We start from the raw sequence: 14,121 nt of genomic DNA, 5'->3' as shown, positions 1-14,121 counted from the left end.
GACTCACAGAAATGACAGACATGTCAAAAGGATGAGGCGTGCATGGAAGACTATTTTCCAAAGGAAAGTGTTTCCTGGAGAGGAAATTGAATGAAAAGGGCATTTTGGAGGCATAACACAATGTCATCAGGCAAAAGCTCAGCCTAGTCACAGAGACCCTGCTGCATCTGTCAGAGAGTGATCAGAATTGGAGCTTTGTGAGTCTGGGCTCACAGTCTTCACTGACTGTGTATGTCTGATGTGTTTCAGGATGTGCAGAGGATCCTGCACACAGGCTCTTATTACAGTCTCCTGATGCGTAACATCACCGGTCCCTCATGCAGAACGGCCATGTCGAACACACGCATGCAAATTGTCTTTTTGGATGTGTTTGTATAATCGTGTGTTCTGAATTGCACAATAAGCCAGGGTGGCGTGTTTTGTTGTGTAGATGAGTGTGTCATATGTTTTGCGTTGTATTCCCTGGATCAGTGTGTTTAAAAGAGGAAGATGTTGGTCACGGCAGGGCCTACTCTGTCCGGTGTGGTGGTGGATAGAAAAGGACCTTTAATATCTCCCATGCACAGATGAAGTGAGGCAGAAATTCTCGGAACTAGTCTGGACAGATTTCAATGTTTTGGAGCCAATATTCTGACCTACAATGATTAAAAAAAAAGGATGTTTACCAGCTTAGATATTGGAAACAAACAAACAGAAACTCAGCTGAGTGTCGTTATGAAATAAATTTGGTGTTGTACGGGTCTGTGAGCTTAATTTGTGTGTGTGTGTGTGTTTGTGTGTGTGTGTGTGTGTGTGTGTGTGTGTGTGTGTGTGTGTGTGCGTGCGTGTATGTGTGCGTGTGCGTGTGCACAGGTGAGTATTGGCTGTCCAGAGAAAATGGAGCCCATCACTAAGGTGTCCCACATCCCTGCCAGCCGCTGGGCCTTGTCCTGCAGCCTCTGCCGAGAACATACAGGCACCTGCATACAGGTAACACACACACACACATTCTTAACACTGAGCTGTGAGGAGTGTGACAAATTTTAGCCCCAGTCCATTTTAGTATTCTGACAGAGACCTGAGGTGAAAACCCAGTCGTTGGTGGTTTTCCCGTGCCTCAGACCTCTGGCAGAGGAGAGAGTTGTGAGTTGTGTATTTCAGATAGAGAGTTGTGTTTTTAGTGAGAGAACTCCTGTGCTCTGTATGGACAGTGCCACATTTCTCTGTGTGTTTAGGAACACTGTGGATCTGACTAGGCTCCTCGCTTTAGCGGTCTGTGATCTGAGAATATATGAATAGGGCTGATATTAAAGCAGAACTGACCGGCGTTCACAGTGCATTGTCTTGTCTGTTTGTCACATAATGAAGCATTGACCCCAGCTACAGTGAACTGGTCAGAAACTGCTGTGTGGGTTCAGTTATGTACAGGGTGGTTTCCAATTCTCCTGTCAGAACAGTCCAAGCCTGGTGAAAATACTCATACATTAACAATTATCAAGTCACATTATACAGTTCTGGTTAAACCACAGTAACAGCCAAGATCCAAACGCTGTTGAACTATTTAACGTACAGCTGTTGTTCTCTGTTGCATTGGTAGTGCTCCATGCCTTCCTGCATCGTTGCCTTCCACGTGACCTGTGCTTTTGACCACGGTCTGGAGATGCGCACGATCCTGGCTGAGAACGATGAGGTGCGTTTTAAGTCCTACTGCCTGGAGCACAGCAGCAGCTCCATCCACAGCAGCAAGGCCGACAGACCCGACGCCAAGCCGGACGCCGAGCAGGCGCCGCCCGCGCCCGAGCGCCCGGACCGCGACCAGATGGAGCTGGAGAAGGCCAGCCAGCGCAAACAGAAGCTCCAGGAGCTGGAGGACGAGTTCTACCGGCTGGTGGAGCCCAAGCAGGTGGCGGAGTGCCTCGGCCTTCCCGACGTGCACGTGGACTTCCTCTACCAGTTCTGGAAGCTGCGGCGCCGGGCCAACTTCAACCGGCCGCTGGTGGCGCCGAAAAAGGACGAGGTGGACAACCTGGCTCAGCAGGAGCAGGACGTGCTCTACCGACGCCTCAAGCTCTTCACCCACCTCCGCCAGGACCTGGAGAGGGTGAGTGTGTCCGCCTCTCTCTCACCTCCGCCCGTCTGCCGCTAGTGTCTGATCTCATCCCTCCACCCGTCTGCCGCTAGTGTCTGATCTCATCCCTCCACCCGTCTGCCCCTAGTGTCTGATCTCATCTCTCCACCCGTCTGCCGCTAGTGTCTGATCTCATCCCTCCACCCGTCTGCCCCTAGTGTCTGATCTCATCCCTCCACCCGTCTGCCGCTAGTGTCTGATCTCATCCCTCCACCCGTCTGCCGCTAGTGTCTGATCTCATCTCTCCACCTCTGCTTTTTCCCGCGTTTTTCTTTTTTCCTTGTTTTCTTTTTTCCTTGTTTTCTTTTTTTGATTTACTCTCTTACTTTTCTACGTTTCCCTTCCACTTTTTCACGCTTGCAACATTTTTTTTCATGTCAAATTTGTCATTTGAATTACTTATGACACTGATAATTGATGGCTATGCCACCGTAGTTCCTTGCCCTGGTTTATTCAAATTAGAGTCAGACCTCGGCACTTAGATTTCTGTTTGATTTGCCTTTTTTATTTTAATGGGACAGTTACTGGGAGGTGGGCAGTCGTAGGACAGATGCTGTTGAGTTGATTTCATTGTGACTGATAATGCCCAGTGAGCCGGCTACATGCACATACCACAGTGACGGTCTGAAAAACACAAAACGTTCGGACAGTTTTAAATACAACAAACCGTATTGTTACTCTCTGCTCTAATATCATCACACAAACATTAGTCACAGGTAGTACTGTATAAAGCACTGGCTGATTTGTACCATTGACAGCAATAAGCATCAAACCAATGAAGGTAAGTTCACTACAGAATAACTGCAATATATTATCATATTCATTTACATTTGATTACATTCACTTAGTTAATTCAGTGGCGTGTCATCAGCAAGCTGCCAAACAAGGTCTTCCTCCACCTGAGCAAGTTAACGCAGTGAGCTGTGCAGGTGGCTGGCTCAGTCGAGTGTGTCGTCTGGTTAAAGGCTGATCACTGTTCAGACTGAAAGTAGAAGCCCTGTCTAGAGGAGCAGGGGTCTGTCTCTGCCCAGGGGCCATAGAATGGGACAGCGTAGAGTGAGTTCTAAAATCCACCTGGGATCTGTTTGGTCAATAATGCCATTCATTATCTCATGCTAATGAACAGAGGACAAAGTGAAATTCTGTCTCCTAATTCACTCAGTACTCCAGAGAGATGGATTTGACCTGCAGGGGCTGTCATGCACTCTGTGCCCAGACGTAACTGCGTTTGAACATACAGCCGAGATTCAAGTGGTCTGTTGTTTAACAATCGGTTCCTCCATGGAGAGTTTTTCCAAGAATAAGCATGAACTGAAAATCAGTGTTGACTTTTCTACAGCATCACTGAAGCTCTGGGCTGTTTTGAGGCTCAGAACTCAATCTGTGAGTTTATTCATTTTATCTCAGCTGTCACCATGAAAAATAGGAATAAGTGCTGTTTAGCCTTTCGTTCTGTCATGTGGAGTGGGTGTGTTTTCTGTTTTATTTTCAAAGAAAAGTCCTGAAACTCATCAGCAGGTTCACTGGTCGCTCGTGGCCGGGTATGAATGCTGTCATTTCTCAGACTGATTTAATGCTACAGGTTCAGTTGGGTTAGTTGGTTTAGTCACTGTTTAGCGCTGAAGGGTATCATCTAAAGTTCATTATACCCACTCTTATCTGTACACTTTTGTGGGAGTTGTTTGTATGATTCTTAGTGGATGTGAGAGTCATTTTGGGCAGGTGGCTGAGGAGAGTGACTGTGTTTATTTGGTCTCAGGCCGTCTGGCTTTCCAGGGCATCAGGAATGCCGCAGCTATGCCCACATGCCCTGCCATCATGTCAGATTTACTGCCATATCCAGTGACACCGTATTCCCTGCCCTGCCGCTCACTGGGGTCCTGCTCACAGGCAAACCGCTGCAGAAAGGTTCTGGTTGAGCGCTGGGGGCTGGGTCGTCCCGCTCTCTGTGAAGCGCTGTGAATGGAACAAATCGAGTGGAACTGTTACAAATGCGCTGTCAAGCCTCTCAGGTCTCCCAAATATCATGACCGTGCCCGGCAGCGGTGAGGTGAGTGCGCTGGCGGATGGAGGGAGTTGTAGCTGTTGGAGGTGTCATTCTGCTCCCCGGCGCTGAGCGCTGCTCGAGTGTTAGATATCAGAGGTGGTGCTGTGGGATCTCGTTCAGTTAAGCTATGGTGGCTTTTGGCTCTGGGTAAAACCGGACTGCATGCAGGGACTATGAAAGATTAACTTTGCCAAAGCCATCAGTGCTGCAAGACTACAGGGCACACACAGGTACTCCACCTCCTCCATCAGGGTTGGTTTGCCTCCCACCATCATCCTCTACACCACCATCATACCAGCTGGGCACATGCCCACTTTGGTCAATTTTTTTCCCCCAATTTCAGGACCTGAATGCATTGGTGGGGTGCAGTCTGAGTGAACTTTGATTATAATTTCATTAATCTTCACATGGTTAGCATGTGCTGTTGCCTTAAAAATCAACAAGCCTTTAAAAGTCATGCTTTGTCATGTCTGTTTGTTTCCATCCCTCAACTGAATCAGAGATGAATGTGTCTGTAGCCGGCAGAATGCAGTGATGGATACTGTCGCCACAGAGGAACCAGAGACGCGTTGTGAACACAGCTTTCCTCTGCGGCCTGCCGAGGCCAGTGAGAGCCACACGGCCACTGGAAATACCCGGTCCAGCATCTCCAGTCTCACTGGGCGTGTTAGTTTGTAGCTTTGGAACTTATAAATGGGAAACAAACTTAAAAAAAAAAATTGTTGCAAAAATGAAATAGTTAAAAATAGATTTTAAAGCTTTGTATCAAATGCAGTCAGTGTGTTGTCATTGTCTTATTCGTGTGTTGGAGGTGCAGTCAGAGGGATGTTGGTAATGTGGATTTTAGGATAAGTGCATCTCCGTGTATCTAAATACACCTTCTACCGCACTTTGACCTGTTTGAGTCAAAAGTGCTCGAAATTTCCCTCAAACATAGAGTCACTCCCCTAATATTCTTGTTTTCAGTCACGGTTTCCTTCACACAGACACACTCACACACACACACACACTCTCTCACGCACACACACACTCTCTCACACACACGCACGCACACACACACACACACACACACACATGCAGTGACAGACACATGCACATAATGAACATATCTTCTGATCGGCTGTAGATTTGTGAGTGCAAAGAGTTTCCAAAGCGAATTGTCTATAAGTGGCCTGCTTTGTATAACTTACTCGAAGTTGTGATTAATTTGGAGCAGACAGTGTGGTCATGCATCTCCCATTGCCCCCAGTTCAGTGCATCTGTCTGTCACTGTGCGTATCCCAACAGACTGGCGGCCTGCGAGAGGAGCACGGTGTCAGATCATTTATCAAACTCTGAATTCTCAGATGGACAGGAAGGTGTGGTCCTTAACAGAGCAGCATGTGACCTGCCCTGAACTGAGCATGTCAGCTGAGTTAGGGTTAGGGTGAGATAGGGTTAGGGTTGCATGTCAACAAGGGTTTCTCAGCTTCACGTTCCAAACCTGTGGACCTAGCTTGGTTTTTGTTGTTTTTCCTTTTCCATATTGCAGCTCATTTGGAAACGAAGAGCACTGGGTACTGGGGGGGGGGCAGAGACGGGACAAAGTGATGGCAAACTTTACTTGACTCATTTTTTCCATCACTGTCACAGTCTGCAGACTGTCTCCAGTTGTGACAGAAGGTCAGCCTCGTTGCGTAATGTCCACTGTCATTTCGTAACCAGCTCCATGCAGAAGACAGGAGTCAGAGGGAGAAAGAGAGTAGCTCTTCCCCATAGTCATCTACTGCCCTCAGCTCTTCCCCATAGTCATCTACTGCCCTCAGCTCTTCTCCATAGTCATCTACTGCCCTCAGCTCTTCTCCATAGTCATCTACTGCCCTCAGCTCTTCCCCATAGTCATCTACTGCCCTCAGCTCTTCCCCATAGTCATCTACAGCCCTCAGCTCTTCCCCATAGTCATCTACTGCCCTCAGCTCTTCCCCATAGTCATCTACTGCCCTCAGCTCTTCCCCATAGTCATCTACTGCCCTCAGCTACTCACCATAGTCATCTACTGCCCTCAGCTACTCACCACAGTCATCTACTGCCCTCAGCAGAGAGACTTTATCTCTCTTACTTTATTTCTCTGCCACCTCCACTCAGTCTCTTCTGGAGAAAGAAAAGAATCGTTTTTCCATGGCATGTCCTTTGATGCTGAAACAGTAAAGAGGAAAACTCTGTCAGAAGAGTTGAATGAGGTCATGGGATTAATTATCCAGGATGTATACACTGAGCTGAAAAAGTCTTTGATAACTCTGTGTATAGAGAAGATGAGCAGACAAACATGTGCCCTTGGGGCTGTGGACACACAGTCACTAACATGGATACCAATTCAATCATGGTGTTTTTAAGGTGGTGACTGATTTGTTGAGGAAGAAAAACACCATTAGACAACTTTAGACTGGTTTAGTCCCCCCTGAAACCCTCTAAAACTAGAAAATGTTGTTGGAGTTAAGGGAACGGCCCTCTTATGGCTTAGGTCCTACTTGACTGATCGTTATCAGTTTGTTGATGTAAATGGTGACTTCTCTGCACATACTGAGGTAAAGTTTGGAGTCCCGCAAGGTTCTGTTTTAGGCCCACTGCTTTTCTCTTTATATATGCTACCTCTAGGTAATATTATTCGTAAACACGGTATTAGCTTCCACTGCTATGCTGATGACACACAGTTGTATGTCTCAGCGAAGCCAGACGAGAGACACAGCTTAACAAAATTGGGGAATGTCTAAAGGATATTAGGCACTGGATGCTTACTAACTTCCTCTCACTTAACTCTGAAAAGACAGAAGTACTTGTACTAGGATCACATGCAGCTAGGAGTGAGCTTTCCGATCACATAGTAACTCTGGATGGCCTCTCTCTTTCATCATGTGCAGCAGTAAAAGACCTTGGTGTAATTATTGACTCCAGTCTTTCATTTGAAGCTCATGTAGATAACATTACCTTCTTTCATCTTAGAAATATTAACAGGATAAGAAGTGCATTGTCATTTCAAGACGCTGAAAAATTGGTTCATGCTTTCATTACCTCTAGGTTAGACTATTGTAATGCCTTACTGTCTGGATGTTCTAATAGGTGTATAAATAAGCTACAGTTAGTTCAGAATGCAGCACCCAGAATTCTTACTAGAACCAAAAGATATGATCACATCACTCCTATCTTATCCACACTGCACTGGCTCCCAGTCAAATCTCGTATTGATTATAAAATCTTACTATTAACCTATATAGCACTAAATGGTCTTGCGCCACAGTACCTGCGCGAACTCCTGGTCTTTTATGATCCACCACGCCTACTTAGATCAAAAGGTGCAGGCTATTTGTTGGTACCTCGAGTTGTGACGGCTACAGCAGGGGGCAGAGCCTTCTCTTACAGAGCCCCACAGTTATGGAACAGCCTCCCAATTAATGTTCGAGACTCAGACACAGTCTATGTTTAAGTCAAGGCTGAAAACTTGTCTGTTTAGCCAAGCCTCTTGCTAACAGCTCTTTACTAGGCAAAGGAGCAGATCTGGAGGGTTCTCGGGCATAGAATGTTTGGTGAACTGGGATGTTTGGATGCTGTCAGCCCCCCCCACTCTAACATGTTCACTCAGGTTTGTTGACTGTGGAGTGGGTGGCCGCCTTGTGTCCCAGAGTGCCCTCATGTCCGTATTACCTTCTAGCTTTCCCTTTTAACTATGCTGTACTAGCTAGTCCTGCTGGAGTCTCTGCCTGCACTCGGCACACAATGTATATTTTCCCTTAACCATTATGTGGAAATGAACATCTAACAATGTCTCTCTCTCTCTCTTTCTTTCTCTCTCTCTCTCTCTCTCTCTCTCTCTCTCTCTGTCGAGCCACACATGCTACTCGCCACACATGCTACTCCTGAGATACCAGTGATCCTGACTCCTCCTGCCCTCTGGACTGATCCATCCTGGTGTTCTCATCTTTCATCCCCCTGTCAGCCTCCTGTCAGCATCGCCATCCCCTTTGTTCATGCTCCAATTTACTTGCAATTGTAACTGCCCGCTGGGTCGGCACCTATTGCACACCTGTCTGGCCAAGGAGGGGTCTCCTCTCTCTGTGGTCCCTCTCAAGATTTCTCCCATTTTCCCATTTCCCTTTTGGGTTTTTGGGGAGTTTTTTCTTGCCCACCATGAGGATTAAGTCAGGGGGTGCAGTCCTGTTTTGATTTTGACTGTTGTGGCCTGTAAAGCCCTTTGAGACTGTAAACAGTGATATTGGGCTCTAAATAAACTTGAAACTTAAAACCCCCAGAGTGCAGAGTTAGTGTGAATTTTTTGTGGGGAAAAAATGGAAGGACACAAGTATGTATTTGGATGATTCAGTCAGTCCCTCCCAGAGCCAAAAGCACCACTTTATCCTGTTTGCCACGTCCTGCACAGGAGAAGGGCTCCAGCATACAGATCTGACTACAACACATCCGCCTTCTAACGCACAATCAGCTCAGTGTGGCCCTGTGTTAGCCATAGAAATCTGACTGGTTTGCGTTTTGAAACTGGGGGTTTCCCCACTGAAAGAGAGACTTGCCGGGCTGCATGCTCCTGACCCAGTTTCCTGCTTTGTCTCCCCAGCGTGTCTGGTTGATACCAGAGGGCGGGCTGGTTTCTCTGTGCGGTAGTGGGAAGGCACTGTGGGAGATGACTCTCTGAAGGAGCATCTCTGTAAACACGTTTTGTGGCAACTCATTGTTCTGGCTTCAGCTCGCTCGACCTCTTCAGCTCTGGAGCTTTCTGCTCTGTGAGGAACTGTTCTGCCGCACACAGACCACCTCGTGTCAGGTCAGGACAGTAGTGGAGATGGCCACCCATCAGTGAAGTAGTGTTTCAGATATTTCAGTGGTATCTGTGTGTTAGGTTGGAGCATTCAGTAATCAGAATACATACAGACATGTTGTACTAACTTAGGAAATTCAGTTTACCCACTGCTTATGTAGGGCAGTTCTGTCATGGTGCATTTGCATCCAGTTCCTGAATGTGCTTCAGTAGCTGGTTTATTTGTCCTGTTCTTGCTGAGGTGAACAGATCAGTGGCCTGTGTCTGACCTGTGGTCCTAATGGCACTAATGAATGGCAGAGAGATCTGGTTGAGTCTAACTTGGTCAGTTTGCTTGAGTCTGGACAGAGAGGCATGTTCTGTCTGCAGGCTCCACTGGAATCACATAAATGATGTCATCTAAACCAGTGAATGTGGTTATAACACAGTTATCACAGTGTCATGACCCCTTACATGCCCACCCAGATGCACTCTGAACATTCTCAACCCACTGAGATATCAGACCCATTGACGGACAGTCAGTGATGACGGTGCCATTGACGGACAGTCAGTGATGACGGTGCCATTGACGGACAGTCAGTGATGACGGTGCCATTGACGGACAGTCAGTGATGACGGTGCCATTGACGGACAGTCAGTGATGACGGTGCCATTGGAGTTTGTGCGCATGGGCACCAATCATACATTTGTAACACTGAAAGATTGAACATGGAGGCAATCCAGTAAACACATAATTAATACCAAATACTCTGGGTAGTTTCTGTGTCATTTTGCTGTTTGTTCTTGTTGTGTGAGTTAGTTGTGTTGTCTGAGGAATCTGACTGTGTTCTGTATTTTCAGTGCTTTGTGAGTGGTCTGCAGTCCAGTGCTGGGTTTGACTGTTTTAGGTGTTTTTCCAGGCATTGGTTCTGGCAAAGGCAGGAACCATGTTTGTCATATTTGTTTTGTGTGTGTCTGTGTGTGTGTGTGTGCGCGCACGCGCGTGTGTGAGAGCGAGAGAGCAAGAGAGAGAGCGCGAGTGAGAGAGTGCGAGAGAGAGAGAGCGCGAGAGAGAGAGATGGATCATGCTATGTTTGCAGCTCGGCTGGCTCAGTGATGTGATACTGTGCCGCCTGGTGACAACACACACACACACTCTCATACACACACACACCATACACACATATACACACACACACACACACACACACATACACACACGCACATATAAATATACATGCACACACACACGCACACACATGCAGACACACGCGCACACACATGCACACACACGCGCACACACACACACACACACATATAAATACACACACGCACACATACACGCGCACACACACACACACACACACACATAAATACACACACACACACATACACGCACACATAAATACACACACACACGCACACACACATACACATACACATAAATACACACACACACATATACACATGCACTCCTGCACGTGCACATCAACACACAAAACCACTTCCACAAATATGTGAGTAATGTATATGACTGAACACACACTATAGAACTAGCTAATAACTGAACACACGCTCAAACCCACACATCCTTAGGCTCAAAGTAATTAAATACACACACACACACACACACAGGGTAATGTTGCAAATACTGATTGGGTGTGAGGGTGAAAATTTAAAAGCCAAATTTGAAGGTATGGGAACATGGCAGTACTCATGGAAGTACAGGCCCATTTTTCATGATATCACATAAAGGAGGCAAGGCCTTTATTTTCTGTGATGTTTGTTCGGCACTGGACCAGTTAATCCTTGTGTTTTGTGTTGGTTAAAAACAGTATGCTGTAATATACCAGTTAGTCTTCTGTGTTCTGTGATGGCTAAAAATGGAACACCAGCACACCTCTCTAGCCTGGCTAGTGTCTTATTACCAATTCAAGCCACAGAGCAGCAGCATGAGCTCATTATGGATGAATCCAGACACGTGGAGGAAAACCCGGGATCCTCTCTCTCCTCATTCACTCTTTACACATGTTTTATCTGTGTGTGTGTGTGTGTGTGTGTGTGTGTGTGTGTGTGTGTGTGTGTGTAGGACACTCGGACAGAATATGACATGGTTTTGTGTGGTATCTTGCGGACTGTGTGTGTGTGTGTGTGTGTGTGTGTGTGTGTGTGTGTAGGAAACTCGGACAGAATATGACATGGTTTTGTGTGGTATCTTGCGGACTGTGTGTGTGTGTCTGTGTGTGTCTGTGTGTGTGTGTGTGTGTGTGTGTGTGTGTGTGGGACACTCAGACAGAATATGTGTGTGGTATCTTGCGGACTGTGTGTGAAGAGCATGCTGTGTAGCAGAGCCCTGTCTTTGCCAGCAGATGACCAGATGAGTGGAGGGCAGAGAGAGGATCCCTACCTCAGAGAACAGGGCTGAAAAAGCCCCTGAGACATGGAATCCTCTCAGCATGGTCTTCAGCTCCTTTAGGCCTGAAACACTGCGGCCTGCTCTTAGTACCAACACTCACTGTTTCAAAGAAGAAATGATAGACTATTTCTGTCTTTGCTCTTGCATGGGGTGTAAAGGAGGGTAGGGGTATGCCTCCAGGGCTGTGAAGCACTGCCTGCTTACACACACACACACACACACACACTCACTCACTCTTTCAGACACTGGCAGGCCTTGGTCACACGCCAGCCTATGACTGTTGAAGACTACACCACTCTAGACTGGCCCAGTCCCAACCAGCAGCTCCTCAGGATGTAAAGCAGTGCCACCAGCTCTCCCAAACCCTCTCCTCCCCTCCACATCTGCTCCAGCTCCCAGAGAGAAAGGGAGAAAACACAGCAGCTGTTTAACCCAGCGAGGCGTGTAGAGTTGGTGTCTGGTGTAAGAGAGCACTGTTACTTCAGGATGCAGTATAGCATAACAGGAAGCCCACTTCTGTTCAAGTGGTGGTCAGAGCTGACACACTGGGACAGAACAGGACCAATCAGTGTTTGTCAGGCATCCAGGGGTGTGATGCATGTATCCTAATCCAAACCCATCTATGGGTACTGTCTTCTCGACAGCTTTGAATACAGACACACAGATCCTGTCTGGCTGTCACCTTTGACAACTTTTAGACCCTAATAGTCATCTCTACTTTACTCATCAACGGTTATCGTCCGGCAGCTGTAATGTGCACGTGTGTGATAGGAGGGTCTGTAACCCTGTGTTTGTGTCCTGTTTCAGGTGAGGAACCTGTGTTACATGGTGACACGGCGGGAGAAGATGAAACACTCCCTGTGTAACTTGCAGGAGAAGATCTTTAACCTGCAGATCCAGTTACTGGAAGAGGACCTGGCCGGAGGTAAGAGCTACAGCACCACACACTGCAGTGTCCAACACCTGACCACATGTGGGGAGTTTCCTCTCCCTATGCCCCGTCCTCACTGAGGCTGGCGCGGGCACAGAGGCACGGGCACAGAGGCACGGGCACAGCTCTGCCCAGTCTTGGCAGAGGCATTAACAGACTGTGATTAACTGACAGCATTTAACGAAGCTGTTTTTTGTTGGACAGAGTAGTCAGAGGACAGGAGGTCTGAGGCCGAGTAGTCTTATGTGTCTGGTCTCTGTACATTACTGCTGCTCTGCTCTGGTTTCTGTTCACTGAATGGAGAGTTTAAAGGTGAAGATGTGTGTTTTAAAACGCACCTGCTGGGGTGTGTGTGTGTGTGTGTGTGTGTGTGTGTGTGTGTGTGTGTGTGTGTGCGCGTGTGCGCGTGTGTGAGTGTGTGGGGGGGGTGTTATGGGTTATAGATAAGTTCTAGTTTTTTCAGCAGAACTTGCTAGTTTAAGGTGTTCATTTAATGATATCTTTGTGAGGAATGTCTCATTCCAGTAGGAACCTCATCATCCTCTACCTCAGCCCCGTGAGCCCAGCAGAACCCAGTGATTTGACCCATTTCTCCCCTGGCGGTGTCTTTCTGCTCCGCAGTGCTAAGCAGCCCTGTCTGTTCACCTGTGTTAACGCTGACAATCTGTTCACCTGTGTTAACGCTGACAATCTGTTCACCTGTGTTAATGCTGAGAACAGAGGTGACTCCCTCAGTGTTTCCGTAGATGAGGAGACACAGTGCGTAACATTCCCTCTCTGTACAGAGGGCTGTTTAACTGTCACAGTTATGGCTGTTTGGCCTATGACTGTCAGATGAGATTCCGTGGTGTGTAAATACCTGATGGAGTTTAAATGTCTGAATCGGAAGCAGAAGTGGGGTGAGTTTGGGTGGTGCAGGTGCAGTGTAGCATTATTCCTCAGGGAGTGTGGAGCTGTTCTGGCCTACCCACTCAGGCTAGGCCCAGTTCTACTGGGTCACACGGAACATTCCAGACCAAGTAACCATGAAGTACTCCTGTGCTGCAGGCCTCATGGATGTGGCTGTGACGTGAACCATAGGAGATTTCTGTGTGTTTTTAACTAACAAAACCACCTGGAATATGTCCCCGCGGCGTGTTAGTCCTAACCATTCTGTGTGAGGGGGAACATTCATTTACCTACATGCAAATGTCCTTTATCCGCAAAGGTTTCTTACAGCTGTCTCTGGTCATATACGTTAATGTAAAACAAGTCAAAACAGCGGCCACTATGACAGAGCTGGTCTTTATGTTTTGGGTGTGCTAGCACTGCTGCTGTACGTAATGTTTAGGGAAAGCCCACAGGACAGAAGGGTGGAGAAAAAGTGGCTTGGTCTGATGGGACTGTGATGTAATGATACAGGACTAAATGAGACTGTGATGTAATGATACAGGACTAAATGAGACTGTGATGTAATGATACAGGGTTAAATGGGACTGTGATGTAATGATACAGGACTAAATGGGACTGTGATGTAATGATACAGGACTAAATGAGACTGTGATGTAATGATACAGGGCTAAATGGGACTGTGATGTAATGATACAGGACTAAATGAGGCTGTGATGTAATGATACAGGACTTAAGTGGAGCACATGCTGGTTTCTCTAAGTGAGTTTCTCTAACCGCACTGATATTTTAACAGATGGCGGAGAAAGAGGTGTGTTTTTTTCTAAGTCAGATTTCTTGGAAGGCACAGCAGGCACATTCAGTGAATACGTCATCACACACAGCTCTATAGGAAGATTACGAACGCGTGGATTCACATTGCTTCAAGTGAATACGTGTTTTTAGTAACCAA

The 14,121-nt window shown here is 47.1% G+C and overlaps 1 protein-coding gene across 2 annotated transcripts in view; it reads left to right on the top strand.

Annotated features, from left to right (window-relative positions):
- jade2 (jade family PHD finger 2) overlaps positions 1-14,121 on the top strand; it is a 63,835-nt gene that overhangs the window by 38,838 nt on the left and 10,876 nt on the right. For both annotated transcript variants that reach the window (XM_030793559.1, XM_030793558.1), the window contains exons 7-9: positions 853-969; positions 1,577-2,080; positions 12,158-12,275. In XM_030793559.1, the coding sequence (XP_030649419.1) occupies positions 853-969; positions 1,577-2,080; positions 12,158-12,275 (739 nt within the window). The remainder of the gene's footprint in view (positions 1-852; positions 970-1,576; positions 2,081-12,157; positions 12,276-14,121) is intronic.

This window comes from Chanos chanos, chromosome 16, assembly GCF_902362185.1.
Source record: "Chanos chanos chromosome 16, fChaCha1.1, whole genome shotgun sequence".
Taxonomy (NCBI): Eukaryota; Metazoa; Chordata; class Actinopteri; order Gonorynchiformes; family Chanidae; genus Chanos; species Chanos chanos.
The sequence above is the reverse complement of the archived record's forward strand: the minus strand, read 5'-3'. Positions and strand labels throughout refer to the sequence as shown.